Genomic DNA, 26,933 nt, shown 5'->3' on the forward strand with positions numbered 1-26,933 from the left:
TATATATATCCAGAATCTTATTTCTAATTTAGAGCACTGCTTTGTGTCTTTGAAATTAATATTATATTTTGTATCTCTTACAGGTGAAATGAATCAGAGGTACAAGGAACTTAAAAAAAAGGAGGAAAATATGGATAGTAAGTGATAAATTATAAATAAGTAAATATTTTTATCAAATAACTTAATTTTTATACTAAATCATAGATCTAATTCATTTTATAGTAAAGTATAACTCAAATGACTAATTGTAAAAATAAAAGTACAGAAATCCAAGATAGTTTTCATTCAGTAATTAGATCGCTAACATGGTTTAAGCATGGGTAGAGAAAAAATTTTTTCTTGATGTTTGGGTCACACCTGGTGGCGCTCGCACCTGACAAACTTGGGGGACCGTATAGGATGCCGGGATTCGAACCACTGTCCTTCTGCATGCAACACAAATGCCCTACCTCCATGTTATCTCTCCGGCCCCATGGGTAGAAAAATTTGAGAACAGTTTTAGATATGCATATGTGTGTATTTGATTCTTTTGTTGAGAACAGATTACAAAACTAGTCTTCACTTTCATAATCTGTATAAAGTATCTGTAGACCACTTACTGATTGCTTTCTTTTTGTTTTGTTTTTGTTTGATTGGGGTCCACACTTGGCAATGCTCAGGTGTTACTCCTGAAGGTTTATCAATTTTATCCACCTTAAGAAATAGTTGCTCGGGGCCGGGCAGTGGCGCTGAGGTAAGGTGCCTGCCTTGCCTGCGCTAGCCTAGGATGGACCGTGGTTCGATCCCCCGGCGTCCCATATGGTCCCCCAAGAAGCCAGGAGCAACTTCTGAGCGCATAGCCAGGAGTAACCCCTGAGCGTCACAGGGTGTGGCCCAAAAAACAAAAAAAAAAAAAAAAAAAAAAAGAAATAGTTGCTCGCTTCTGCACCTCAAAGGAAATAGTGCCCAGAATACAAGAGCCACCCACTGAGTGGGAGAAACTATTCACCCAATACCCATCAGATAAGGGGCTAATCTCCAAAATATACAAGGCACTGACAGAAATTTACAAGAAAAAAACATCTAATCCCATCAAAAAATGGGGAGAAGAAATAAACAGACACTTTGACAAAGAAGAAATACAAATGGCCAAAAGACACATGAAAAAATGCTCCACATCACTAATCATCAGGGAGATGCAAATCAAAACAACGATGAGATACCACCTCACACCACAGAGAATGGCACACATCACAAAGAAAGAGAATAAACAGTGTTGGCAGGGATGTGGAGAGAAAGGAACTCTTATCCACTGCTGGTGGGAATGCCGTCTAGTTCAACCTTTATGGAAAGCGATATGGAGATTCCTCCAAAAACTGGAAATTGAGCTCCCATACGATCTAGCTATACCACTCCTAGGAATATACCCTAGGAACACAAAAATACAATACAAAAGCCCCTTCCTTACACCTATATTCATTGCAGCACTATTTCCCATAGCAAGACTCTGGAAACAACCAAGATGCCCTTCAACAGACGAATGGCTAAAGAAACTGTGGTACATATACACAATGGAATATTATGCAGCTGTCAGGAGAGATGAAGTCATGACATTTTCCTATACATGGATGTACACGGAATCTATTATGCTGAGTGAAATAAGTCAGAGAGAGAGAGAGAAAAACGCAGAATGGTCTCACTCATCTATGGGTTTTAAGAAAAATGAAAGACATTCTTGCAATAATAATTTTCAGACACAAAAGAGAAAAGAGCTGGAAGTTCCAGCTCACCTCAGGAAGCTCACCACAAAGAGTGATGAGTTTAGTTAGAGAAATAACTACATTTTGAACTGTCCTAATAATGAGAATGTATGAGGGAAATGGAGAGCCTGTTTAGTGTACAGGTGGGGGTCGGGTGGGGAGGAGGGAGACTTGGGGCATTGGTGATGGGAATGTTGCACTGGTGATGGGTGGTGTTCTTTACATGACTGAAACCCAAACACAATCATGTATGTAATCAAGGTTTTTAAATAAAATTAAAAAAAAAGAATTGAAGGGTACATAAGCAAAAAACAAACAAAAAAAATTGCCTTTCAGATAAAAAAAATAAAAGAAATAGTTGCTCTCACTGTGAAGAGAGTCCACCTAAAAGTATCGTTATGTCAGCATTATGAATTTATTTCCATCTTAAAACCTAAATTGAGGGAAATAAAGCAATGATGTTAGAATAGAAAGAGTGAAAGTCGTTAAATGAGTATACCTACAAAAATAAGCATTAATATGATGACAAATTTTTCTTTCAGGTGAACCTTGAGTAAATTACATTGTAAGATTTCATAATTAACTGTGACTTAGAACAATTAGAGATATTAAGACATAAACCCTCCATACTGATTTCAGAACTGCTTATCAAAGCGAGACTCAGATCTATATCTTTACTAGGTTTTGACCCAGATATAATAGTTTTGCTAATACCAAAAAAGGAAATTGAGTCCATACTACCTCTTAATGAATCTCTACAAAGGGGCCTCTCAGATTTCACAGGAGAAATATCCTCCCATTATCCAGCAGAAAAAACTTGGGACTTTTTAAAGAAAACTCAGTTTGTTATTTCTTCAATTGATCAGGATTTCCCTATTCCCAAGGCCAAGGTTTTTTACATCGATAGATCCCAAAATAGAAAAGGAGGAATAACTGGGGACAACATTAATATGACCATAGATACCAAATATATATCTGCACAGAAAGTTGAATTAGTAACGTTAATTTACCTATTAGAAAATGTATCTGAGGCCATGAATATCATTTCTGATTCTTTGTATGTGGTAAATTTATGTCCTGTAATATCCACTTCTCCATTAATGCTAATAACCCGATCATACAGAATTTACTAAAAAAAAAAAAGAGAGAGAAATAGTTGTTCTCAATGCAAACTGATCACCATTGTATGTCTTGTTATAAACCTATATCACTAATATATAGTTCCAGAATCATATTTCTAACTTGTTAATATTATATTATATTTAACAATATTTAAGAATGTTTAACAATAAAAATGAGATAAACTATTTGTGAAGGTAGAGGTCAAATTGGTAGTTTCTCTTCATGGAATAGTATTGATCAAAGGATTTGGATTATGATAGTATTATTGATCAAAATGTTGCTTCCAAAAATATTCACTTTGAAAATTTATAGAACTCTTTACTTAAGATGTCTTGAATCTCATTATTATTCAATAAAATAAACTTAAAATGATGAGAAACAGATTTTTAATGTACTTTAAAAAATGTAAACCAGCAAATCAGAACAACTATGAGGTACCATCTCACACCACAGAGTTTGGCACACATCACAAAGAATGAGACCAAGCAGTGCTGGTGGGGATGTGGAGAGAAAGGAACTCTTATTCACTGCTAGTGGGAATGCCATCTAGTCCAACTTTTATGGAAAGTGATATGGAGATTCCTCCAAAAAACTGGAAATTAAGCTCCCATATGATCCAGCATACCAATCCTAAGAACACAAAAATACAATACACAATCCCTTCCTCACACCTATATTCATTGCAGCACTATTTACAATAGCCAGACTCTGGAAACAACCAAGATACCCTTCAACAGATGAATGGCTAAAGAAACTGTGGTACATATACACATTGGAATATTATGCAGCCATCAGGAAGATGAAGTCATGACATTTTCCTATACATGGATGTACATGGAATCTATTATGATGAGTGAAATAAGTCAGAAGGAAAGAGATAGATGCAGAATAGTCTCACTCATCTATGGGTTTTAAGAAAAATAAAAGACATTCTTGCAATAATTTTCAGAGACAAAAGAGAGGAAGGCTGGAAGTTCCAGCTCATGACATGAAGCTCACCACAAAGAGTGATGAGTGCAGTCAGAGAAATAACTACATTGAGAACTATAATAACGTTGTGAATGAATGAGGGAAGTAGAAAGCCTGTCTAGAGTACAGGCAGGAATAGGGTGGGGAGAAGAGAGATTTGGGACATTGGTGATGGGAATGTTGCACTGGTAAAGGGGGGTGTTCTTTACCGAAACCCAACTATAATCATATTTCTAATCATGGTGTTTAAATAAAGATACTAAGATTAATAAAAAAAAGAAACAAAGACATGGGGCTGGAGTGATAGCACAGAGTAAGGCGTTTGCCTTGCATATGGCCAACACAAGAAGGATCCCAGCATTCCATATGGTCCTCTGTGCCTGCCAGGAGCAACTTCTGAGCACAGAGCCAGGAGTAACTCCTGAGCACCACTGGGTGTGACCCCCCCAAAAAAAGACTGAATTTTTACCTATAATATAAATAATATTCAACATATTTGAGCTATAGCACTTTATGAGTAAAATACACTTTTTAAGATAAAATTGATATTTGGTAATATTTTCAGAAATGAGGTTAGTGGCTCGTTATAGATGTTAAAAATTATAAATGCATCAAGGAGATTCTATGAGAAAAGTTTCCCCCATCTACTTCTAAGCTCCTTTTTATAAAACTTTAATTTATTTTTAATATCTTTATTTATACAATTTGATTACAAACATGATTGTAGTTGGCTTTCAGTCGTATAAAGAGCAGTGGCGCAAGCAGGAGGGTGTTTGCCTTGCATGCGCTAACTTAGGACGGACCACATTTCGATCCCGGTGTCTCATATGGTCCCCCAAGCCAGGAGCGATTTCTGGGCATATAGCTAGGAGTAACCTCTAAGCTTCACCAGATGTGGACCCCCAAAAAAAAAAACAAAAAAAAGTTTAATTTATTTGTATTAATATTATAATCTGACAAAGTTTAAAAGTATCAAAATGTTCTTATTGAGTAATTACTTTTGAATTAGTAATAAATCTTATAACATTTGTTTTAATATTCAAAAAAGTACTTTTAATTCCTATAAAGCAGAGTATATGCAGTTATACCAATATCAACAAGAGTCTTATTAAACTTTCTCATTGGCAGCTTTTATTGAGACGTTTGATGAAACTAAGAATCAGGAACTGGAATGGAAAGTACAGTTAGAAGCCAGTATTGTTGCACTTTTGGAGCATTGTAGTAGAGTAAGTATCATGTGCTTGTCTTACTGCAATTACTTTTATTAAAATTATCTTTCCAAAGGCAAATCAGAAATATGGTGGAGTCATTACTATACCTGATTATTTAAAATAAATTTTTAAATTCTATTTCTTATGATTTAAGCATTAATTTTTTGTTGTTTGTTTGTTTTTGTTTTGGGGCCACACCAGCAGCCCTTTGGTGGTGGCTCTGCGGTAAAAAAAATAATTCCTGGCAGGCTCAGGAGCCATGTGGGCTTCCAGAGATTAAACCTGGATCTGACTCGTGCAAAGAGAAAGGTCCTACCCACCTTTGCTATTCCCCCAGCCCCTAACCCTTAATTATTATCCTCTATCAAAACTTAATTAGGATGATAGGAAAAAGGGAAAGGATGACACATAAATATCAATATTGTGCATTGAGGGACTAATAATCCAGAGTATAAGATTTTCTTTGTAATATTAGGAACTTGTAGAAGTAATATTTGATAAATAGGGCCGGGCGGTGGCGCTAAAAGTAAGGTGCCTGCCTTGCCTGCGCTAGCCTCGGACGAACCGCAGTTCGATCCCCCGGCGTCCCATATGGTTCCCCAAGCCAGGAGCGACTTCTGAGCGCATAGCCAGGAGTAACCCCTGAGCGTCACCGGGTGTGGCCCAAAAACCAAAAAAAAAAAAAAAAAAAGAAAGTCTTAAGTATCATAAAATTTTAATTTGGGGGGGGGGTTGGGCCACACTTGGTGACACTCAGAGGTTACTCCTGGCTATGCACTCAGAAATTGCTCCTGGCTTGGGGGACCATATGGGACGCTGGGGATCGAACTGAGGTCCACCCTGGATCAGCCACGTGCAAGGCTATCGTTTCAGTCCCAAATTTCAAAATATTTTTATACCGAAATTGCAGTATGCATAGAAGGAATTCTTGTAAGATGTGTATAAGAGCACCAGACATAACAATGTATATCTTGGCTCATCCGAAAATATTTATTGAGCAGCTATGAATATGTAATACTACAGAAGTAAAATGCAAAGTTCCTTTTTAATATACTATGAATTTTAAGTCTCCAATAAATTTATGTAAAAGCATACTTGAATTTTTTCTGAAATAAGATAAACTAAAGTTAAATAATTCTGACTTTTTATTAAGCCTCTTTTGGAAGATATCTAACTGAATCTCACTGTATTCCTCTATAAATATCTGTAACAAATTATGTATTTCAGAAAAAATTACCTATTTTCAAAAATTCCATAATTTGATACTATTTCCGAAGGGTTTTGTTAGAGTGTTGTATTGATGGACTTTTTCTCTACTTTTATTTGTTTAAAAACACAGAACTTAATTCGTATGAAACAGATATCCTCTATAACCAATCAAGAGCTAAAGATGATGCAGGATGACCTTACCATTAAATCTACTGAAATGCAAAAATCTCAAAGTACAGCTAGAAATTTGACTTCAGGTGAGAAAAATAACCTTGATTTTAATATCCTTTTCTTTTCTATAACAACTTTAAATTTTTAAAAATCTATTAATGTTGTCTTATTTTTTTTAAGAGACTGAGGATATAATTTATAATAATAGTCTATTGCCCTGGTCATTAATATTCTCAGGTTTTTATGACTAAAAAATTTAGTAGTATCATTATTTATTTACTTTTATTTACTTGTTCCATGCTTATGTAAAGTTTGAGTATTTGGGAATCTTCTCTTTTATTAATTCAGTCTATTTTCTCAAGGAAATTTTAACAGTGGATTGGCAAATTAACAATTGAATATTATGGAACAGTGACTCTAGTGTTTCTTTTTACCACAGAGCCTGAGCTACACTTTATTCTTAGACCCTAATATTGAACAGCTAGTCTGGTTGTCAGATTATCATTGAAGAGGCCTCTGGATATCCAGAACACTTTGCATATATATATTAAATAGTGCTATGATGGGAACATAAAGAGTAGTAGCTAAAGTATACAGAGATCAGCACTCAATCTTGAGTAGTTATGAGGAATCCTAAAAAAAGTTTTAGTTACAATTTGTTTCAGCCAGGAAAACTACTATGCTAGAAAGTAGAAAACAACTGTCAAATAGGTACAGTAGGAAAGGTATTATTAGTTTTGATTGCAATTTTCTAATAGCCAAGTTAAAAGTCATAAAGACATAAATACAGGTACATTTTGATATAATTTCATTTACCTAATTACATCCAAAGTATTACCATTTCACCATATGATCAATGTCAAAGTGATGTTTGAGCTTTTTTACACTTACATTCCATCTCAATTTGGACTAGAAGCATTCAAGACTTCAAGAGCTATATGTGACTATTGGTAGCTGGTTAGCTGGTTCAGGTAGAGATTAGAAGCAAATAAAAATGAATTTAGAAGGGCCAATCTGCAAGAGAATTAGAAGGTATGCTAGGGAGGGTCTCATTCTACTGACATTTTTCAAACTCTAGAGTTTTAAGAGCAGAGTAGATAGGGCGTTCCTGGAGTCTTCCAACCTCTATCATCCAGCAGACTCCTAATTTTGGTTCTCCATAGACCTCAGAAAGGGTTGACCCCAATCTTTCGAACTCTTTTGCCTTAGACAGAGGGGTAGCTCCAGAAATCAACCTCCCATCTGCCAAGATTCAGACCCTCTTTGGAACTTCCTGAGGAGCTGGAGATTCCAACTCATGGCACAACCAGAACTTGAAGTTTTTAAAAGGGAGGAGGAATCTTGTAAAAGTTTTATGCCAAACAAATTTATAAAAACCTAAAAAAAATAACTTAAAGACCATAGAATTCTATATTTATATTACTTAAGGTTGATAATAATTCAACAAGCTTTTTACTCATTTACGTTATCATTGCATGACCATTACAAGTCAATTATAAATGCCAGGAAATGGATGTAATAATCATGATTTTATATTTCTTTCATACTTTTATACTTTGTGTTTACGTTTTCTTTTAAAAATTTTCTGCATATCTGGGGTTGTAAAAGAATGAGAATTATCTTCAATGAAGATAGTTTATAATTAATGATAACAGTTTATTAGAAATTTTTTATTAATGTTTATTCTGACTCCTGCAATTAACCTCATTTACTATTTTTTAATTTTAATACATTAATTTAAGGCAATCATATAAATTATTTTTACCCTTATATACCTTTTTCTACAAGAATATATTGTAGATTTTTAAATATTTTTATTTACCTTTCATAGTTATTGGAGTTTTATAGGTCTTTTTATCTACCCTGAAAATTACAAAACTCCCCTGAATTTTCTTCATGTCCTCATGTTTCTTAAGGAGTATAATTACTTCTTAGCATGATAAAAACCTTAGTATAATTTGTGGCTTTCCAAAAGTTCTTGTACATAAATTTATATAAGTGATATCTGTAAAACAAAAATTTCTAGAAGCCTCCTTAGAGGACTAGTAAAAATAAAAACCATAGAGAAATATTGGTGTAGTACATTTAGTAAAGAGGCAAGGAATCTGTCAGCAATCATTTGTATTTATATATTTGGAAAGGAAACTCCAGGGAATAAACAAATGCACTGATGGCAGAATACTTCAGAAACACTTCCCTAGGTCAAAGCGGTTCCTTCTGAGATTTTGCTACTATGTACACACTGCTTGGTAAACTTTGCAACTTCATAGCATATCAGAAGGAACTAGTCTGCATCCTCTTCCTGTCGCTTCCCTTGGAGCATTAAATTTTAAAAGGGGAGACCTGCTGTTAAAGAAAGATAAACTGCCTTATACCATCCCATCATTTCTCTTCTCTAGGAAAAAGTTTGTGTAGATCCTACATGTATTTCCTAATATATACATTTGAATTAAACTCATATTAAACTGATTTATATTTCACCAGCCAAAGCAGGCAAGCTAAGTATATTTCCTATTTACACAATTGGAACACCATAATCCTTAATGACTTATTCTGCACTTTGTTTCTTAACTATTTCAACCTTAGTAGAGATATAAAACCCTTTCAGAAACATTTAAGTATATTTTAAAGTAATAAATAGGTCAACTTGGTTGAGTAAAAGGAAACATTCAAGAATGCTATTCTAAATTTATACATCAAATTTAAAAATACTTTAAAAATCAATGACTTTGAAATATTTTTGCTATATGGTGTTTTATACTTATATTATTGTTGTTAATTGAGATATACCTAATTCTTTTCTTTTTGAGATATACCTAATTCTTAAATTGATTTTTATCATAGCATTATTCTTCCAGGTATATTTTAATCAATTTCCCAGATATATAGTTAGGAAAGAAGGTTTAAGGGCAGTTTTGTATTTGATTTTTTCCATTTGAGAATCTGTACAGTTTATAAAATGTAATTTCAAGTTTGCTAAATTGTATATGAAGGCACCAACCTACTTACTGATTTCTTAGCTACATGTCAGAGAAACAACCTAATATGAAGAAGGCAGATTTCCATAGGTTGTATAAACTCTACCTAAATTCTAACTTAACTATTAAACTATGTATAGCATTGGATATGTTTTAAGGGAAAAAATAGTGAAAGTTAAAGAACTGAGGATAAAGATTTACATGTTGCTCTACAAAAAAGAAAATTTTGGAGTTTAATTAAGCAAAGATTATTAAATATAATTGAGTCAGTTCTTTTCAAAGAAACACAGCAGAATCTATAGTATCTATAGCAAATCACTTAATATGTTATACTGTAAATATCTATAAAAATTAATATGAAAATATGGGCCGAAGCGGTGGCGCTAGAGGTAAGGCATCTGCCCTGCAAGTGCTAGCCTAGGACAGATCGTGATTTGATCCCCTGGAGTCCCATATTGTCCCCAAGCCAGGAGCGATTTCTGAGCACATAGCCAGGAGTAACCCCTGAACATCAAACAGGTGTGGCCCACAAAAAAACAAAACAAAACAAATATAATAGGAAAATGTGACTCTAGGGGAAAATCAATCATTATACTCTGAGCCTGAAATAATCAAGATATAGAAATAAGAAAAGTATTCAAAAATTTATATTGGGGCTAGATAGAACACCTACTGTGCATGAGTAAAGCTTTGCTTTCAATCTCTAGAAACAAAAACAAACAACAGATACAAAAAACACATACACAAAAGACCACCAAATAAAGAAACAAAAAAATAACTAGCAGGAGTTAAAGAAGACAAAATATCATAATAAATTAATCATATAGAGGAATGGATATTACCCAAAAGTCAAATGAAAAATTCTAGAGTTAAAAGATAAAATGAGGGGCCAGAGAGATAACACAGCGGTAAGGTGTTTGCCTTGCAAGCAGCTGATCAAGGATGAATGGTGGTTCGAATCCTGGCATCCCATATGGTCCTCCATGCCTGCCAGGAGCGATTTCTGAGCACAGAGCGAGGAGTAACCTCTGAGTGCTGCTGGGTGTGACCCCCCCCCCAAAAAAAAAAAGATAAAATGAAATAATTCAGGGACCAGAGAAATGGTATAGACTACAGGATAAGTTATTTTGCCTTGCATGCAACCAAACTGGGTTTCAATCCCTGGCACTCCATATGATTCCCCCAAGTACTGCTAGGAGTGATTTTTGAGCACAATTAGGAGTAAGCCCTGAACACAGCCAAGTGGTGCCAAAGATGGAAAAAGTGCTGAAGTCTAATAGTCAAAAGGTTTTGATATGTCTCAGGGAGAAATGTAATAGATAAGCTTCTATCAAACATTAGTTAAGTTCTGGGTCATGAATTCTATGTGATCTCAATAATGCATTATTAAGTAAGGTATCTGTATATAGAAATATACATAAACCAGGGCCAGAGAGCATGGAGGTAGGGCATTTGTCTTGCATGCAGTGGATGGTGATTCACATCCCTGCATCCCATATGGTCCCCTGAGCTTGCCAGGGGCAATTTCTGAGCATGGAGCCAGAAGTAACCCCTAAGCGCAGCAGGTGACCCAAAAACAAAACAACAAAAAAAGAAATGTACATAAACCAAGATAATTATATTAATTGATGAAATTATTATGAAATAACTTACAAAAACCCAACTCTGAGTTTTCTAAGTTCAGTATTTCCTAGCTCATTACTGGTAGTAAAGATAGTGTATCTTCCAAAAATGATCAAAATTGACGTACTTATAAAATTGTGTTCAGATATTTATTAAATATGTTTTATTGCCTTGATTTTCCCTTTTATGAGTGTCACCTATTAAAATGTAGGTATTGGATTCATATGTAATATTATTATTTAGAAAAACTTTGTTATTTATATTTTGTATGATTATGAAAAAAAGTATGTCTGCATAAGTCAAATTACTTTGTATGCCTGCAGATGAAAAAAAATTATTTTCTTTGTATAGACTCAATCATTGCTATTATTATATTTAATTGCATATATTCTCATTAAACAAGGTATTTAAGGGTTGCATTGCTTTTCCACATGTGAGAGGAATACAATTTTGAATAATTTGAGCCTCAAATTTTCTTTTGTTTAGATAGTCAGCGTCTACAGTTGGATCTACAGAAAATGGAGCTTCTGGAAAGTAAGATGACTGAGGAGCAACAATCTCTAAGAAGTAAGATTAAGCAAATGACAGCTGATCTGGAGACATATAATGATATACCGACTTTAAAATTATCAGGCGAAGAAAAGAAAAAGGTAAAAGCGAGTAGTGTTTTACAAAATTGCCATTCAAATTCTATTTCTCTTGATAAGATTTAAAATACATCATTTATAGGATTTATTGTTTTCAGTTAATTATTTGATATGAACTAAAGAAAAATGAAGGTGTGCTTATCACAAGAATTTGTTTGTTTTTTTGGGCCACACCCAGCGGTGCTCATGGGTTACTCCTGGCTGTCTGCTCAGAAATAGCTCCTGGCAGGCACGGGGGACCATGTGGGACACTGGGATTCGAACCAACCACCTTTGGTCCTGGATCGGCTGCTTGCAAGGCAAACGCCGCTGTGCTATCTCTCCAGGCCCTTATCACAAGAATTTAAAGAACTAAAATGCAAATATTGGAGGTGGAGGCATAGTATACTGATTAGGACACTTTCCCTGCACGTATCCAACCTAGGCTGTATTCTTTACATAACATATGGTCCACTAAACCCCACCAGGAGTGATCTCTCAACCCAGAGCCAGAAGTAAGCCCAAAGCATGCCTAAATGTCACCCCAAAATAATACCCCTCAAAACCCAAAAAGGTAAATAATGAAAAGCAAGAAAGCATTTCAACAAGTGTATGTAAATATTGTCAGTGGATTTTCATTGCCATTTACAATATTTAAGGTATTTTTTATTGTAAATTAAAGACAAATAAATTTTATAAAGTAAATTTTGGGATCGGAGTAATAGTACAGCAGGTAGATCATTTACCTAGCACATAGCCAACCCAAATTTGAATCCTTACACATACCCAACCAAAGTTCAATCCCAAGTTTGACCAATAGCACCCTATTTGGTCCCCTAAGCACCTCCAGGAGTAAATAATTCCTGACCACAGAGCCAATAGTAACCCTTGAACATCATTGATTTTGGGCCCCAAATAAATAAAATTTAAAAAGTAAATATAGTAGGGTAAGAATCAATAGGGCAGTTTAAATATATTAATCATATATAAATTATATTTAATATTAACTCAGTTGGTATTATATTTATTATACTTCAAGTCATAGTTTTATTAATGGTCTTTAGAGTATTTATAGCTTAGTAGGATTTTTATCAATTATTGAATTTATTTATGACAATGCAACTTATATTCATATTGTTCTGTTATTTCCTTCTGTTTGGATTTATCTAGAAATTACATCAGGAGAGAACAGTGTTATCAGCGCGCAGAAATGCCTTTAAAAAAATAATGGAGAAGCTAAACTTAGAGTACGAGACTCTAAAAACACATTTACAAGAAAATGAGACACATTCTCAGGTAAAAAAGAGAAAATCATTAAAATTTTTATTATTTTAAGATTCTCTGTTCTGTTCTCTTCATCTATCTTTTCATCAACAAACAATACTTTTATTTTTGGTGATTATTTTAAATTAATTAATCTACTTAAATTTTGGCTTCAAAAATAGCCAGGTTGAGACTGATGCACATGTTGAATGAATTTTCCTATTTTTTATAAATATTTGACCTGGTTACATTATGATAAGAACTTAAATATAACCACAATAAAATATTTTTTTAAAAAGCACTTAAAATATATATTTTTAAATTTTTTATTTAAGCACCATGATTACAAACATTATAGTTGGGTTTCAGTCACAAACAGAACACCTCCCTTCACCAGTGCAACATTCTCACCCCCAATGCCCCTTCTCCCTTCTTTCCATCCCCTGCCTGTATTCGAGATAGGCATTCTACTACAGTTATTTTTTAAGTTCAGTAAGCTGTTTTTTTTTCTTTCTTAAAGGATAAGTGTTAAAAAAAATACAGTAGTAAAGGTGTGAAAGTGGCCATCTCCGTTGTTTGCATAGGCCCAGCAAAATATGGGAAAAACAGGAAAAAAAAATCCTTGGCCTGATTACAAGAACGCCTCACCTCAGAAGTTTATTGGCATAAGACCAACTCTGGGCTCCAGGCATATCAGTCTGTTCAACCCCTGAGTCATTCATTCTCCATGGTCCTGGTGAAACTTTTTCACGTTTTGGCTGCTCTTAGTGTCAGGTTCTTGTATTTAAAGATTCTGGATTCTGTGCATTTCCTTCATCAAAGTCAGGCTGACGTGGAGCATCCTCTAGTTTCACCTCACCATTAGATGCAGAGAGACCTGCTCTGCAAGCAGGATGTTGCTAAGTCATCTGAATGTTGAGAGCACTCTTCGGAGTAAGTCAACTGCCAGAGCAATTGTAGGATCTTCCCTGGTAGAGGTTTGCATCCTGGTAATGTTATAGACAATTGTGGTTGTTTCCATAGATGGTATCCATTGTTCAGGGGTGTATGGGCAATGCCCATTCTTCTGAGGCCTAAGCCAAATCATGATGCCAATGTTCAGGGTATAAGGCCTAATTGCATTGCAAAATTTGTGCTCCCATCTCTATTAGATAAGAACTTGTTTGCATATGTAATATTTTTTCATTTTAATGTGCCTATGCAGAAGAGAAACAATGCCACAAGGTATTGTTGGTGCATCTGGGAGCCAAGGGAGCAAGTCCAACACTCCCAGTAACTTAGTTCTAACATGAATTCTGTACAGAGATACTCTTCTATCAGCATTGCTTATTGAACAGATCTGAAAGGGGGAAAAGCAAACAAACAAATAAAAAACCAGTGGGCAAAATTGTCATTATATAAGAGGATATTCAAAAGCATTATAGATGTTAAGGGAATACATCTAAGATTACAAAGGAAGTACACATGTCCTTTTTATGTTTTAGATATAGTCAGGGGGAGGAGGGTGTTGTTTCCAGGACACCACTTTGCTGTCCACTGTGATTTGGCCATCTGGAGTCTGTAAACGGCTCCCAGCACTCCCATATCAGGAAATGACTTTGAGTGGGGGTGTCTTGGAAACGTATTATGGTTGCAAACATAGGTACCCAGTGAACGGAGTTGGAGGATAGGAGTTTGTAGATAATGAAATTGATAGGAACAGAGTTTTGGTTTCTTCTCAGGCTGAGAGTCTATTTTTTCATTTGGGGAGCTGGCTTGCAGTTAGCTTGAGAGAGGATATTCATCTGCTTCATAAGGAGCAAAGACCTGAGGGTAAAAATGGTTACATGTGGGGTTATAGACAGTGGAGGTGAGAGTAAAAAACTAGAAATGAGCCTGTAGGTGGTGAGCCAATGGGGGAAGAGAATAATACAACATAGACGTTCTGTATATTGAAAACATAGATGAACACCTATGATATATTTATCTATATTGTTTCACACAAAATGGATTAAACTATATAAATTTATAAACATATTAAACTATATAAATTTTTAAAGCACACTTTGTTAGTGTAGATTTTTCAACCCATAAATATATATATAAAAATTAAATATACCCTATGGGGTGACATCCTACCTCCTAAAAGATATCTTTGTTATCTTTTCAGAGTGGCTTCTAGTTTTATATGTGTGATGTTTATACCAACAATACACACGTCTGTGGATTTATTTATTTAGAAGCTTATTTTTATTTTATTTTATTTTATTTACTTATATGTTATTTTGATTTGGGTATAATTTGTAGCCCTACTATTCAGGATTTATTCCTAGCCCTGCACTCCGGGAGACTCTCAGGGAGCAATATAGGATGCTAGTTATTTAACCCAGGCCATACAGGACATATAGAACAGTGCCTTAACTTTTATACTATCTCTTTGGTTCCTTGCTTTTTGTTTGTTTGTTTTGTTTTTTTGTTTGTTTGTTTTTTGGGCCACACCCATTTGATGATCAGGGGTTATTCCTGGCTAAGTGCTCAGAAATTGCCCCTGGCTTGGGGGAACCATTTGGGATGCCAAGGGATCGAACCGCGGTCCTTCCTGGGCTAGCGCTTGCAAGGCAGACACCTTACCTCTAGAGCCACCTCGCCGGCCCCTGCTTTTTGTTTTTAATCATACATCAGTACTATCCTTCTTCATAGAAATTTTTTAAAATATTGTAATTGTAAATTGTAATATTTGACTATATAGCTATAATTATTGAACTAATTCCCTATTGTACATTTAGGTTATTTATATCTTCTAACTTTTAAAATAGGAACCAGAATAGGTACATTAAGTAAGGCACTTACTTGTCTTGCTTTGCTACCTTGGTCCTAGCCCTGAATACCAGGGTTAACCTGAGCACTTCCAAGGATCAGTTCTGAGCATTGTTAGGTGGCTCCAAAATGAAACACAAAAAAAAAAAAAAATGTAATGCTACTAAAGAGAAGTCCTATTCTCACATTTCTTGATTCAGATGTCTGATTACAGATGAATGATGCACAGGTCATTGATGTGCATCAATAGGATGCACAGATAGCCACCTGTTTTTTTTTATATGATTCACACTGTTCTCCAAATTCAGAGTTTTGAAGGTAGAGATGATGACCATCTTATTCTTTTCTCCTATCACTGTACTAGTGTTCAAGCACAGAGATGCTAAGCAAATACTAATTAGATAATTAAATTAAGTATGCATCATCTACAAAATAATAAATTATGATCTGTTAAAGACTGACTATATTAAGTTCATTGAACTTACAACTGTTATTCTAAATGCATTAAAAAACCATTTTCTTTCCAGACATTTTCCACTCTGGAGAAGCCCATGCTCTCTCTTGAACATGTAATTCTCTTTTTCTTTCCCCTCTTTATTTCTCTCAGTAAAAACTATTTTGTTTCACTAAATGTATATAAATTGATAAAAATCATTTCATTTTCAGTATCTTACCATAACCTTAATATCCAAAAGTAACATTTTGATCAAATATTTTTGCAGACATTTTTCTTTGCATTCTGTTCATATGGTCTGTAAGTATAGTCTTGTGTAAACATATTTTAGGTTTTATTTCTTTTTGTCAGCTACTGGAAAAATTAAAAAAAAAAGACTGGAGAACATGCAATGGAAAAAGTCCCAACTTTGATCCTTAGCACCTCATATTTTCCAAGCACCCCAGGGTGCGATTCTGATTCCCTCATAATTTAAAGCATTCCCAACATATCACTGGGCCCTAGAATTGAACTTTTCATACCTTCACTGTTAGTTTGAGTATCTCCAAGAGTAACCCTGTGTTCCTAGGTCCCCAGGTACTGCTGGATAGAGCCCCCAAAATAAATATAATATGGGACCAGAGAGATAGAACAGAAAAAGCACTTACTTTGCATACAGAATACCCTAGTTTTAGCCTAGGCATTTCCTATGTTCCCTGAGCACAGAGACAAGCCAAGAGAATTCCTGAACACATTCAGGACTGTGGCCCAGACAAATAAAAAACATTGAGGAAATAACAAAAATTATAAATTATATACTTGATACTCTTCTTGAAGGAGGTAAATCTTTATTTTGTTTGTATTTAAACATCATGATTACTAGGTTGTTCATAATATAGCTTTTATTCACAGATAAAATTCTTCATGGTTAAGTTAAAGTCATACAATATTTAACAACCTTCACCAGTGCACACTTCCAGCCACTAGTGTCAGCAGTTTCCCTCTCATTCTACCTGATGTTTCTTCCCTCCCACCCACCCTCTCCTGCCTGCCTCTGGGGTAGACATTTTTCTTAACTCTCATTCTCTCTCTCTCTCTTTAGCTCTTGCTCTCTCTTCTCTTGCTATCTCTCCACCCTCTCTTTTCTTTTGTGACATTGTGGTTATTATGAGTGCAAATGAAGGGATGCCATGAATATTCTTTTCATATTAGACCTGCTCTACTCTAACTGCACTCACTGCTCTTTGTGGAAAGCTACCTACCATGGAATGCTCCTCCTGATTTTCATCCCTATTTTTGCTGGACATCATCTAGAGAAAATAAAAGATAGTTTTATTTCATTTTTGTTATATCCCAGTGACAAGTGAGATTATTCTATGTTTATCTCTCTCCTTCCGACTCATTTTGTTCAGCATAATACTCTCTGTGTCCATCCTTGTATAAGCAAATTTTATGACTTCATTTATTTTAAAGGATGCATAGTATTCTACTGTGTAGATATACCACAATTTCTTTAGCCATTCATCTTTTTCAGACATCTGGATTGCATTCAGATTCTGGCTATTATAAATAGGATATGATGAACATAGGAGTGCAGAGGTCTTTTTTTTTTTTTTTTTAGTTTTTGGGCCACGCCCATTTAACACTCAGGGGTTACTCCTGGCTATGCGCTCAGAAATCACTCCTGGCTTGGGGGGACCATATGGGACTCCAGGGGATCGAACCACAGTCCATCCTATTCTAGCGCTTGCAAGGCAGACACCTTACCTCTAGCGCCACCTCTCTGGCCCCAGAGGTCATTTTTGTATATTTTTTGTGTGTGTGTGGTTGTTGTTTCTGGGGTATATACCAAGGAGTGGATCATAAGGATGCTCAATTTTCACTTTTTTAATGAATATCTATATTTTCCAGAAAAATTGGTTTACATGGCATCCCTAACACCAGTGAATGGCAGTCCCTTTCTCTTCACGTTCACACCAGCACTGGTTATTCTTGTTGTTAGTGATGTGTGTCATTCTCTGTGGTAAGATGATACCTCATTGTTGTTTTGATTTGCATCTCCCTGATGATTATTGATGTAAAGCACCTTTTCATTTGCCTTTTGGAGATCTGTATTTCCTCTTGAGAAGATGTCTGTTTTTTTCTCCCTTCCATTTTTTTATGGGTTTAGATGCTTTTTTTCTTGTTGATTCTGCTAATAGCTTAGATATTATCCCTTTACCAGAAGGCTATTGGGTTAATAGTTTCTCCCATTCGGTGGGTAGTCTTTGTATTCTCCTTACTGTTTCCTTTGAATTGCAGAAACTTCTCAGTTTGAGGTAATTTCATTTGTTTATCTTTGCTATCAGTTGTTTGGACAGTGATGTTTCCTGTTAGAAGATGCCTTTAGTCTCCATGTCATGGAGTGTTTTGCCTATGCTTTCTTTTATGTACCTATGGTTTCTGATTTGATATCCATGTCTTTAATCCATTTTGATTTTACCTTTGTGCATGGTGTTAAAGATAAGTCTGAGTTAACCTTTTTGAATCTAATTGACCAGTTTGCCCAAAACCAATTGTTGAAGAGGCTTTCCCTGCTCCAAGTTGTATTTGTTGCCCTTTTGTCAAAGATTAATTGGTTGTATGCCTGGGGTTCATTTTCTGAATACTCAAGTCTATTTCATTGATCTGAGAGTCTGCCTTTATTTCAATACCATGCTGTTTTAATGTCGATTGCTTTATAGTATAATTTAAAATTGGAAAAAGTGATGCCTCCATTTTCTTTTTCTCAGGAATTGCTTTAGCTATTCTTGGGTGTTTATTGTTCCAAGTGAATTTCAGGAGTGTTTGATCCACTTCTTTGAAAAATGTCATGGGTTATTCTTAGAAGGATTGCATTATCTCTTTTCAATACTTTGGGAAGTATTTCCATTGTAATGATTTTAATCCTTTAATCCTGTAATGATTATTAATTCATGAGGAGGGTATATGTTTCCATTTTCTTGTGTTCTCTTTTATTTCTTGAAGCAGTGGTTTAGTTTTCTTTGTATAGATCTTTCACCTCTTTAGTTAAATTGGCTCCAAGATACTTGATTTTCTGAAGTACAGTTGTGAATGGGGTTGTTTTTGTAATGTTTCTTTCTTCTGTTTCATTATTTGCATATAAAATTTTGCAAAAATATTTTTGAGTGTTAATTTTGTAGCCTTCCACTTTACTATACAAATATATTGTTTCTAAGAGCTTTTCGGTAGAGTCTTTAGGATTTTCTAAATATAGCATCATGCCATCTGCAAACAGTGAGAGCTAGAATTCTTCCTTTCCTATCTGGATGCCCTTGATATCTTTTTCTTGCCTAGTGGTATGGCAAGTACTTCCAGAACTATGTAGAATAAAAGTGGCGAGAGGGGACAACCTTGTCTTGTACCAGATCTTAGAGGAAAGGCTTTTAGTTTTTCCCTGTTGATTATAATATTTGCCATGGACTTGTAAATGGCCTTGACTATATTGAGAATAGTTCTTTCAATTCCAATCTTGCTGAGAGTTTTTTTTTTATCATGAATGGGTATTGGACCTTGTCACATGCTTTCTCTGATTCTATTGATATGACCATATGGTTTTATTTTTCCTTTTGTTGATGTGATGTATTATGTTAATTGACTTATGTATGTTAAACCATCCTTGCATGTCTGGAATAAACCCTATTTGGTCATGGTGTATGACCTTCTTGATGAGGCGTTGGATCCTATTTGCTAGGATTTTATTGAGAATCTTTGCATCTGTGTTCATCAAGAATATTAGTCTTTAGTCTGCTTTTGGTATCAGAGTGATGTTAGCTTCGTGAAAACTATTTGTGAGTGTTTCTGTTTTTTCTATTTCCTATAAGAGCCTGAAGACTATTGGCAGTAGGTTCTCTTGAAAGGTTTGAAAGAATTCGCTAGAGAATCCATCTGGCCCTGGGCTTTTGTTTTGAGGAAGACTTTTGATTACCTTTTAATTTGCTCAATAGTGGTAGGTCTGTTCAGATATGCCAGATCATCCTGGTTCAGCCATGGGAGTTTATAGGAGTCCAAGAATTTATCCATTTCTTCCAAGTTCTCTTGTCTTGTGGCATAAAGTTTCTCAAAGTAATCTCTGATTAACCTTTGAATTTCTGTAATATCTGTAGTAATATCCCCTTTTCATTTCTAATTCAGTTTATTTAGTTTCTCTTTCTTTGTGAGTCTTGCTAGTGGTTTATTGATTTTGTTTTATTTTTTTCAAAGAACCAGCTCTTGCTTTCATTGATTTATTTGAATTGCTTTTTGGGTTTCCAGTTAATTAATTTCTGCACTGAGCTTCATTATTTCCTTCCGCCTGCCTATTTTTGGTTCATTTTGTTGGTCTTTTCTAAATTTTTTAATCTATGCCTTTAAGTTATTTAAGTAGGCTCTATATTTTTTCCTGATAAATGCTTGCAAGGATATAAATTTTCCTCTTAATACCACTTTTGCTGTGTCCCACAAATTCTTATAATTTGTGTTCTGATTCTCATTTGTATCAGGAGTCTTTTCATTTCCTCTTTGATTTCATCTCTAATCCATTCTCTGTCAGTAGTGAGCTGTTTAATTTTTAAATATTAAATTGCTTTCTCTGTGTCTGTAATTTACTTCTAATTTTAGTACATGGTGATCTGAGAGATAGTTGATATAATTTGTATTCTCCTGATTTTATGAAGGTATGTTTTGTGAGCCAGAATGTGGTTTATCTTGGAGAATGTCCCATGTGCATTAGAGAAGAATGTGTATTCAGCTTTTTGAGGATGAAGATTTTCCAGATATATATAGATATAGATATAGATTATAGATATAGATATAGATTATAGATATAGATATATAGATATATCTACCAAGCCAGTCTCTTTCATTGCTTCCTTCAGATCCAGTGTATCCTTGTTGGGCTCAGTCTGGTTGACTTATCAAGGTGACATGGTGGTATTGAAGTCTCCCATTATTATTGTGTTGTTATTCATATCTTTCTTCAAATAATCAGCAATTATTTTAAATAATTTGTTTGCCCTTCATTGAGTACATATATATTTGAGTATGATTTCTTCCTGTTGTGCATATCTCTTGATTATTATGTCCATCTCTGTCTCTTATAAACTTTTTAAGTTTAAAGTCTGTGTTCTCTGGTATTAATATGGCCACCTAAACCTTTTTAAGGAAGTTGTTTGCTTGAATGATTGTCCTCCAATCTTGACTTTGAGTCTGTGTTTGCTCTGACTATTCAGATATGTTTCTTTCAGGCAACAGAATGTTGGATTCAACATTTTGATCCATTTTCCACTCTATGTCTCTTAATTGGTGTATTAATTCCATTGACATTGAGAGAGGTGATTGCCATGGGGTTGTCATTTTATTGTAGAAGTTTGTTGTGCTTTTTCAGTCTGCCTTGGCTAAAAGTAGACCCTTCATCTCTTCTTTTAAGATTGGTTTTGAGTCTATAAAATTTCCAAGCTGTTGTTTATCCAAGAAGCTATGTATTCTCCCTTCAAACCTGAAAGAAAGTCTGGCTGGTTGAAGTATCCTTGGTGAAGCATTCATTTCATAAAGTTTGTCATTATATCCCATCATTGCCTTTGGGCCTTGAGAGTTGCTTGTGGTAATTTTGTTGTAAATCTTAAGGATGTCTCTAGTAAATTATTTCCCTTTCTGATCATGCTGCTTTCAGTATTTTATTCCTATCTGTGGTTTTCATCACTGTGACTATGATGTGCCTTGGGGTTCTTTTCCCTGGATCTCTTCTAGCTGGTACTCTTTGGGCATCCAGAATATGATTGCAAGCACTCTTTAGTTTTTAAATTTCTCAGTAATGATGTCCTTGACTGTTGATTTTTCATCTGTGTTTTCTTCCTGAGTCTCAGGGACCCCAATGATTCTTATGTTTTTTTTCCTATTGAGCTTATCCCAGAGTTCTCTTGTTGTTTGTTTGCTTTCTTTGAGGATCTTTTTCTAGCCTCTTTTGTTGTACGGAGTTTTCTACATCACTGAAAATGTCCTCAGTGGCTATAACTCTGTTGGTGAGGCTCTTCAGGGAGGTTTTCATTTCACCTAGCCCTGATATTTCTGTTTGAAGTTTTAAAATTTCTACTCCCATATCCTCTAGAGTCCTCTTGGCTGCCCATTCCATCATTTCTCTAAGTTCATTGAAAATGCATAACATGTTCTTCCCCTCTAAAGTCCTGATCACAAATGTTATGTAAGTGGCAGGTGTTGCTTGGGTCTCCATAACTACCTTCTTCAGTCACAAGTCATAGTGGGGTTCTGCATAGTTTTCCCATTGTAAACTTTGATGTATGCTACTCCTATTAAGTGTTGTGATATAGTTCCTTGACTGGAAGAAATGCACAGCCACAGAGTGAAGCAGAGTGGCTGCACTCTTGCTGGACTCACTCAGCTGAGCTCAAGCTGGGGATTTTTCAATTTTAAATCCTGGGCGCCGCCAAACAGATGTCCTCTTCTGCCGAAGGAGGTAAATCCTTATCTAAGTTTGCCACTGTTAAAAACTTAATAATTACTAATTTATATAATTCAAAACTATTGGTTCAGTTATCCTGTCTCTACTTCTATACAAATCAAGATATAGAATTGTTATTGTTATCCTAGGAATTTTTGAAGAGCATGGGTACTAGAAAAAAAAAAGCCAAAGAAAAAATTTATTATGATATTTTCTTGAATATATTTTAGGAAGAATTATATTTTATGAAGTATTAGCTCAACTTGATTGAACAAATTAGTTGAAGATAATATATTTGACAGGCACAATTTGTTGAGTCAATAATCTATTTCATTTATTTCCTCAGTAAGAGCTAATAATCATGTTCTGAAACCTATACATTATGATTTATTATAATCTAAATATATTAGATTTATAACAAAAGACACATTTTATGATACTGTATTTTGTTGATTTTTATACATCTTTTCTGATTAAATAAATTCTGTTCTCTATTTTCCGTATATTTTTACTGAAAACTGGTTTGGACATTTATAATTTATTGTTTAAAACAAGTTTTTAAAAATGAATTGATACCTCTTTAAAATGATATATACATATTTATATTAGAACAAACTATAAAACTCCTAGAAGGAAATAGGAAAACCTCTGTGACTTGGTAACAGTGTATATACCACCAAAAGTATAAGCAACAAAGCAAAACTAAGTAAATTGGTCTTGCATTTAGCTAAATTTTTTTTACAACACAACAGTCAAGTCAATGAAATAAATTGTTAAATAGAAGAAAATATTTGCAAATCATAATAACTGATAGATTTACTATCCAGAGTATATGAAGAACTTATACTATCTAAGCTAGTTTTAGGGTAAAGATGGATTTTCAGATACAAACTTGTGCCACATGATATATTAGTAAGATGCAAATGCAGGTATATAATAAAAGAAAAAGGAATCTAACCATCTGTGTTGCTTGTATAGCATCATTCATGTAGTACTTAAAGGGTAAGGGGTGTGGAGCATTAAAGAAGGCTACTTCTGAGCATGAAACAGGAGGAGAAAGAGAAGTGTATTTGACCATCCAAAAGTAAGATTTATTGTCAAGAATAAATGTGCTGACTGCTTCCTTAAGTTCATCTTAACTCCCAAGTCCTATATGAGGGAACTAGATTTATTAGTGTTAACTCACAGCTAGATTTACATAATGCATTATTATTCATCCATATATATAGATTTACCTCTTTAATGGAAATTATGGGTTAGATGTAATATTAATACTGAATTTATGCCATGAAAATAATTTAAACAATGCAAAAAGAAATATCAATGGTGTTTCAATTGTTAGATCTTTTTTTAATTGTTATTACTTTTTGGAAATGTCTAGTTAGAACATTGTTTTATTTTTCAGATAGTCGCTTGTTTAGAGGAAAAAACCTGTGCATCTTAAAAAAGAAAGACTGTAACCTAGAGTTACAAGGTTAATTAAATCAGAAAAACAGTCTAATTCTATAACAGTAAAATTGTCTTCTGAGGAAGCAACCATCAATATAATATCCACATTAACTTCCTGTTGATGCAGAAATTATTGTAACAGTGCCAGCTTTTTACCAGCCTACTTATAATCTTCACACTGCAGCTCTGTTCTTATCACAACTTGTGGAATTAAACAGGAAATTTAGCCCTGGAAATAAGGAAGTTTTTTCTATATAGCTGAACCTTTGACAGTGTCAGAATATACATTATAACTGTGACATTAAACTTCCAGATTTCAAGGAGTAATTCCCATCATGTCCCATTCTTTTTCTAACTTCTTTTAAGTATTGGGAAGAAAACTAAAAATTGTTTTTGGTTGACATGCTAAATTATATTTTATTTTGCAGTTAAATTAGGCATAATGTAAAATCTATTGTTTAATTCTACATTGTATTTTTAATATATGTACTATTGTTTAACTTCTATAAAATTTGTTTACCATGGGTTTTATCTCAGTGAATTACAAGGAGTGATAAGATTTAAACTTCAGTGTTGTTTTTTCTCCTTATCCTCTTTAAAGTGTGTATAATTGTTTTGAGTGTGGCCATTGGCTGACATTTTTCTTTTGTGTCTTTAGCTTACAAATTTGGAGAGGAAGTGGCAACACCATGAGCAAAATAATTTTGTGATGAAAGAATGTATCCTTTAAAAACCTCATGTGAATCTTACTTTTTTTTCTAAGAAATTTTTCAAGAAAAATTCATTTTAGCACGTATTCCTAATAAAAATATTGTATTTTGTACAATATTCATAATACAAAATACGAGTAAAATATATAAAGAATAAGTAAAATTTTCAACTCTACAAAAGTTAAGTATGTATGTACACCATTAACAAATAAAATATGCAAAATCATATTTAGCTTAGGCATAGTGTGAGGAATTAGATGATCTACTTTGTTTTTATTGTTGTGATAACCTAGTTTACAATAGTGTCAATGTTTATGCTTTTGGTATATTATTGCACCTCCAGAGAAGTCTTTTACACATTGACTCTACTATATATAGATTAAGGATACTTTATTTAATTTGTTCAAGTCTCAATTTTATCATAAATATAGTTAATATTTTTTTCGTATTAGAATTGTTGGGGAAACTGTGGCCAGAGTGGTGGTCCAGTGGTAGGGCATTTGCCTTGCACATGGCTGACCTAAGACTGACTGCGGTTCCATCCCCTGGCATCCCATATGGTCCCCCAAGCCAGGAGTGATTTCTCAGTGCACAGCCAGGAGTAACCCCTGAGCTTCACCATGTGTGGCCCCAAAACAAAAAAAATTGTTAGGGAAGTTATATATAATCCTATATATCTATGTGTAGGTACCTATCTATAGTTTGTTATTTTTTTATAATGCTGCTCCATTGATATTTACACAGGAATGGAAGATAAACAAGTCAGTCAGCACATAAGGAATTTGGCCTTTAATCTCATTTCAATCAATTCAACTTAATCTTTTTTTTTTTTTTTTTGCAAAGATGGTACTTAATGTCTCATCTTATCTTACATGTGATCATAGGAGGAAGCAGATGCTGAGGACAGTGTATTGTGGAGTTTAAGAAACATTTCCTCAAAAATTGTTTCCTATTCCTTGCCTTGACCTACTCAAGGACATCTCTGCATAGGAGGTCTAGATTCAGGCTCCTGGGTAACAATTTCTTTTCTAGAAGGCTTGCTGAACTTCAGTGCAGAGAAGTATGGCTTACTTCCAGATAAAAATGCTTTAAAGACTCTATTTCAAGTAGTCTTGTAGTTCAGTTTAATAGAATATACTCCATTCCCAACATACAAAAGTCCAACACTCTAGGTTTTTGAAACAGAACAGACGATTTTGAAACAGTGTTGTCTGAAAATTTTGTGGTATTTTAGTGAACATATTTTGAGCATTTGATGATCTGAGACTAATACTATTAGATTGACATAAATAACATATTAACTACATTTAGATGAAACTTATAACAAGTTTTGCTTGATGTTTTAGATGTTAGTTGATAAGTAATTTGTTAAAATAATAATGTTTTAAAATATTCTCATTGTGCTTTTATGTTTCAATTTTTAATAGAACAAAATTTCAGTATTTGGTTTCTTTCTGAGTTACTGTTAGATTGATATTTTAATTGGTGGTGTTCTCACTTAACTTACATAATTAATTAGTCATAGCAACCAAGAGTCAAGAGAGTGATTACCAACCAATTAAGAAGAATGTGGCCAAGCAGATTGCAGAGTACAATAAAACTATTGTGGATGCTCTACAAGCATAAAATGAATCTGAGCCAATAGTGAGGCTCAACACCATCTTTCTGCTAAACTTTCTACAAGCTGACTGAAAAATTAGCTTACCCTTGAAGAATTTCCTTGTTCTTTGAAAAGTGATATTTTAAGTAGTGTGATAGTTCAAGAAAGTTTGCCTATAAAAAATGTATTACCTATCTTTTGTTTTTAGTTTCTTGTTTTGGAGATTTAATATAATCCTGGAGTTGGAGTTGTGGTGCAAGCATTGGGGCATTTGCCTTGCACACACTAACCTAGGACGGATTGTGGTTTGATCCCCGGCATCCCAGATGGTACCCCAAGCCAGAAGTGATATCTAAGCACATAGCCAGGAGTAAACCCTGAGCATCACCGGTTGTGGCCAAACAAACAAACAAAAAGACAATCTTAAAGAAGGACTGAATACATAGTTTTCAGGTATGATTCCTACCACCATGTGGCATCCTGAGCACCATTTTTGAACAACTTCCATACACAACCAAGGAGGCCCAACTCATTCCCAAAACCAAAAAATTTATTCCCT

At 34.4% G+C, this 26,933-nt stretch overlaps 1 protein-coding gene across 1 annotated transcript in view; it reads left to right on the forward strand.

Annotated features, from left to right (window-relative positions):
* The window catches only part of IFT74 (intraflagellar transport 74), a 111,134-nt gene extending 84,454 nt beyond the window's left edge, over positions 1-26,680 (forward strand). The window contains exons 14-20 of the mRNA XM_049771076.1: positions 84-137; positions 4,959-5,056; positions 6,381-6,507; positions 11,509-11,672; positions 12,819-12,944; positions 24,723-24,783; positions 26,294-26,680. Coding sequence (XP_049627033.1) covers positions 84-137; positions 4,959-5,056; positions 6,381-6,507; positions 11,509-11,672; positions 12,819-12,944; positions 24,723-24,783; positions 26,294-26,400 — 737 coding nt within the window. The 3' untranslated portion in view covers positions 26,401-26,680. The remainder of the gene's footprint in view (positions 1-83; positions 138-4,958; positions 5,057-6,380; positions 6,508-11,508; positions 11,673-12,818; positions 12,945-24,722; positions 24,784-26,293) is intronic.
* The last annotated feature ends 253 nt before the right edge of the window (positions 26,681-26,933 follow it).

The sequence above is a fragment of the Suncus etruscus genome, chromosome 1 (assembly GCF_024139225.1).
Source record: "Suncus etruscus isolate mSunEtr1 chromosome 1, mSunEtr1.pri.cur, whole genome shotgun sequence".
NCBI lineage: Eukaryota > Metazoa > Chordata > Mammalia > Eulipotyphla > Soricidae > Suncus > Suncus etruscus.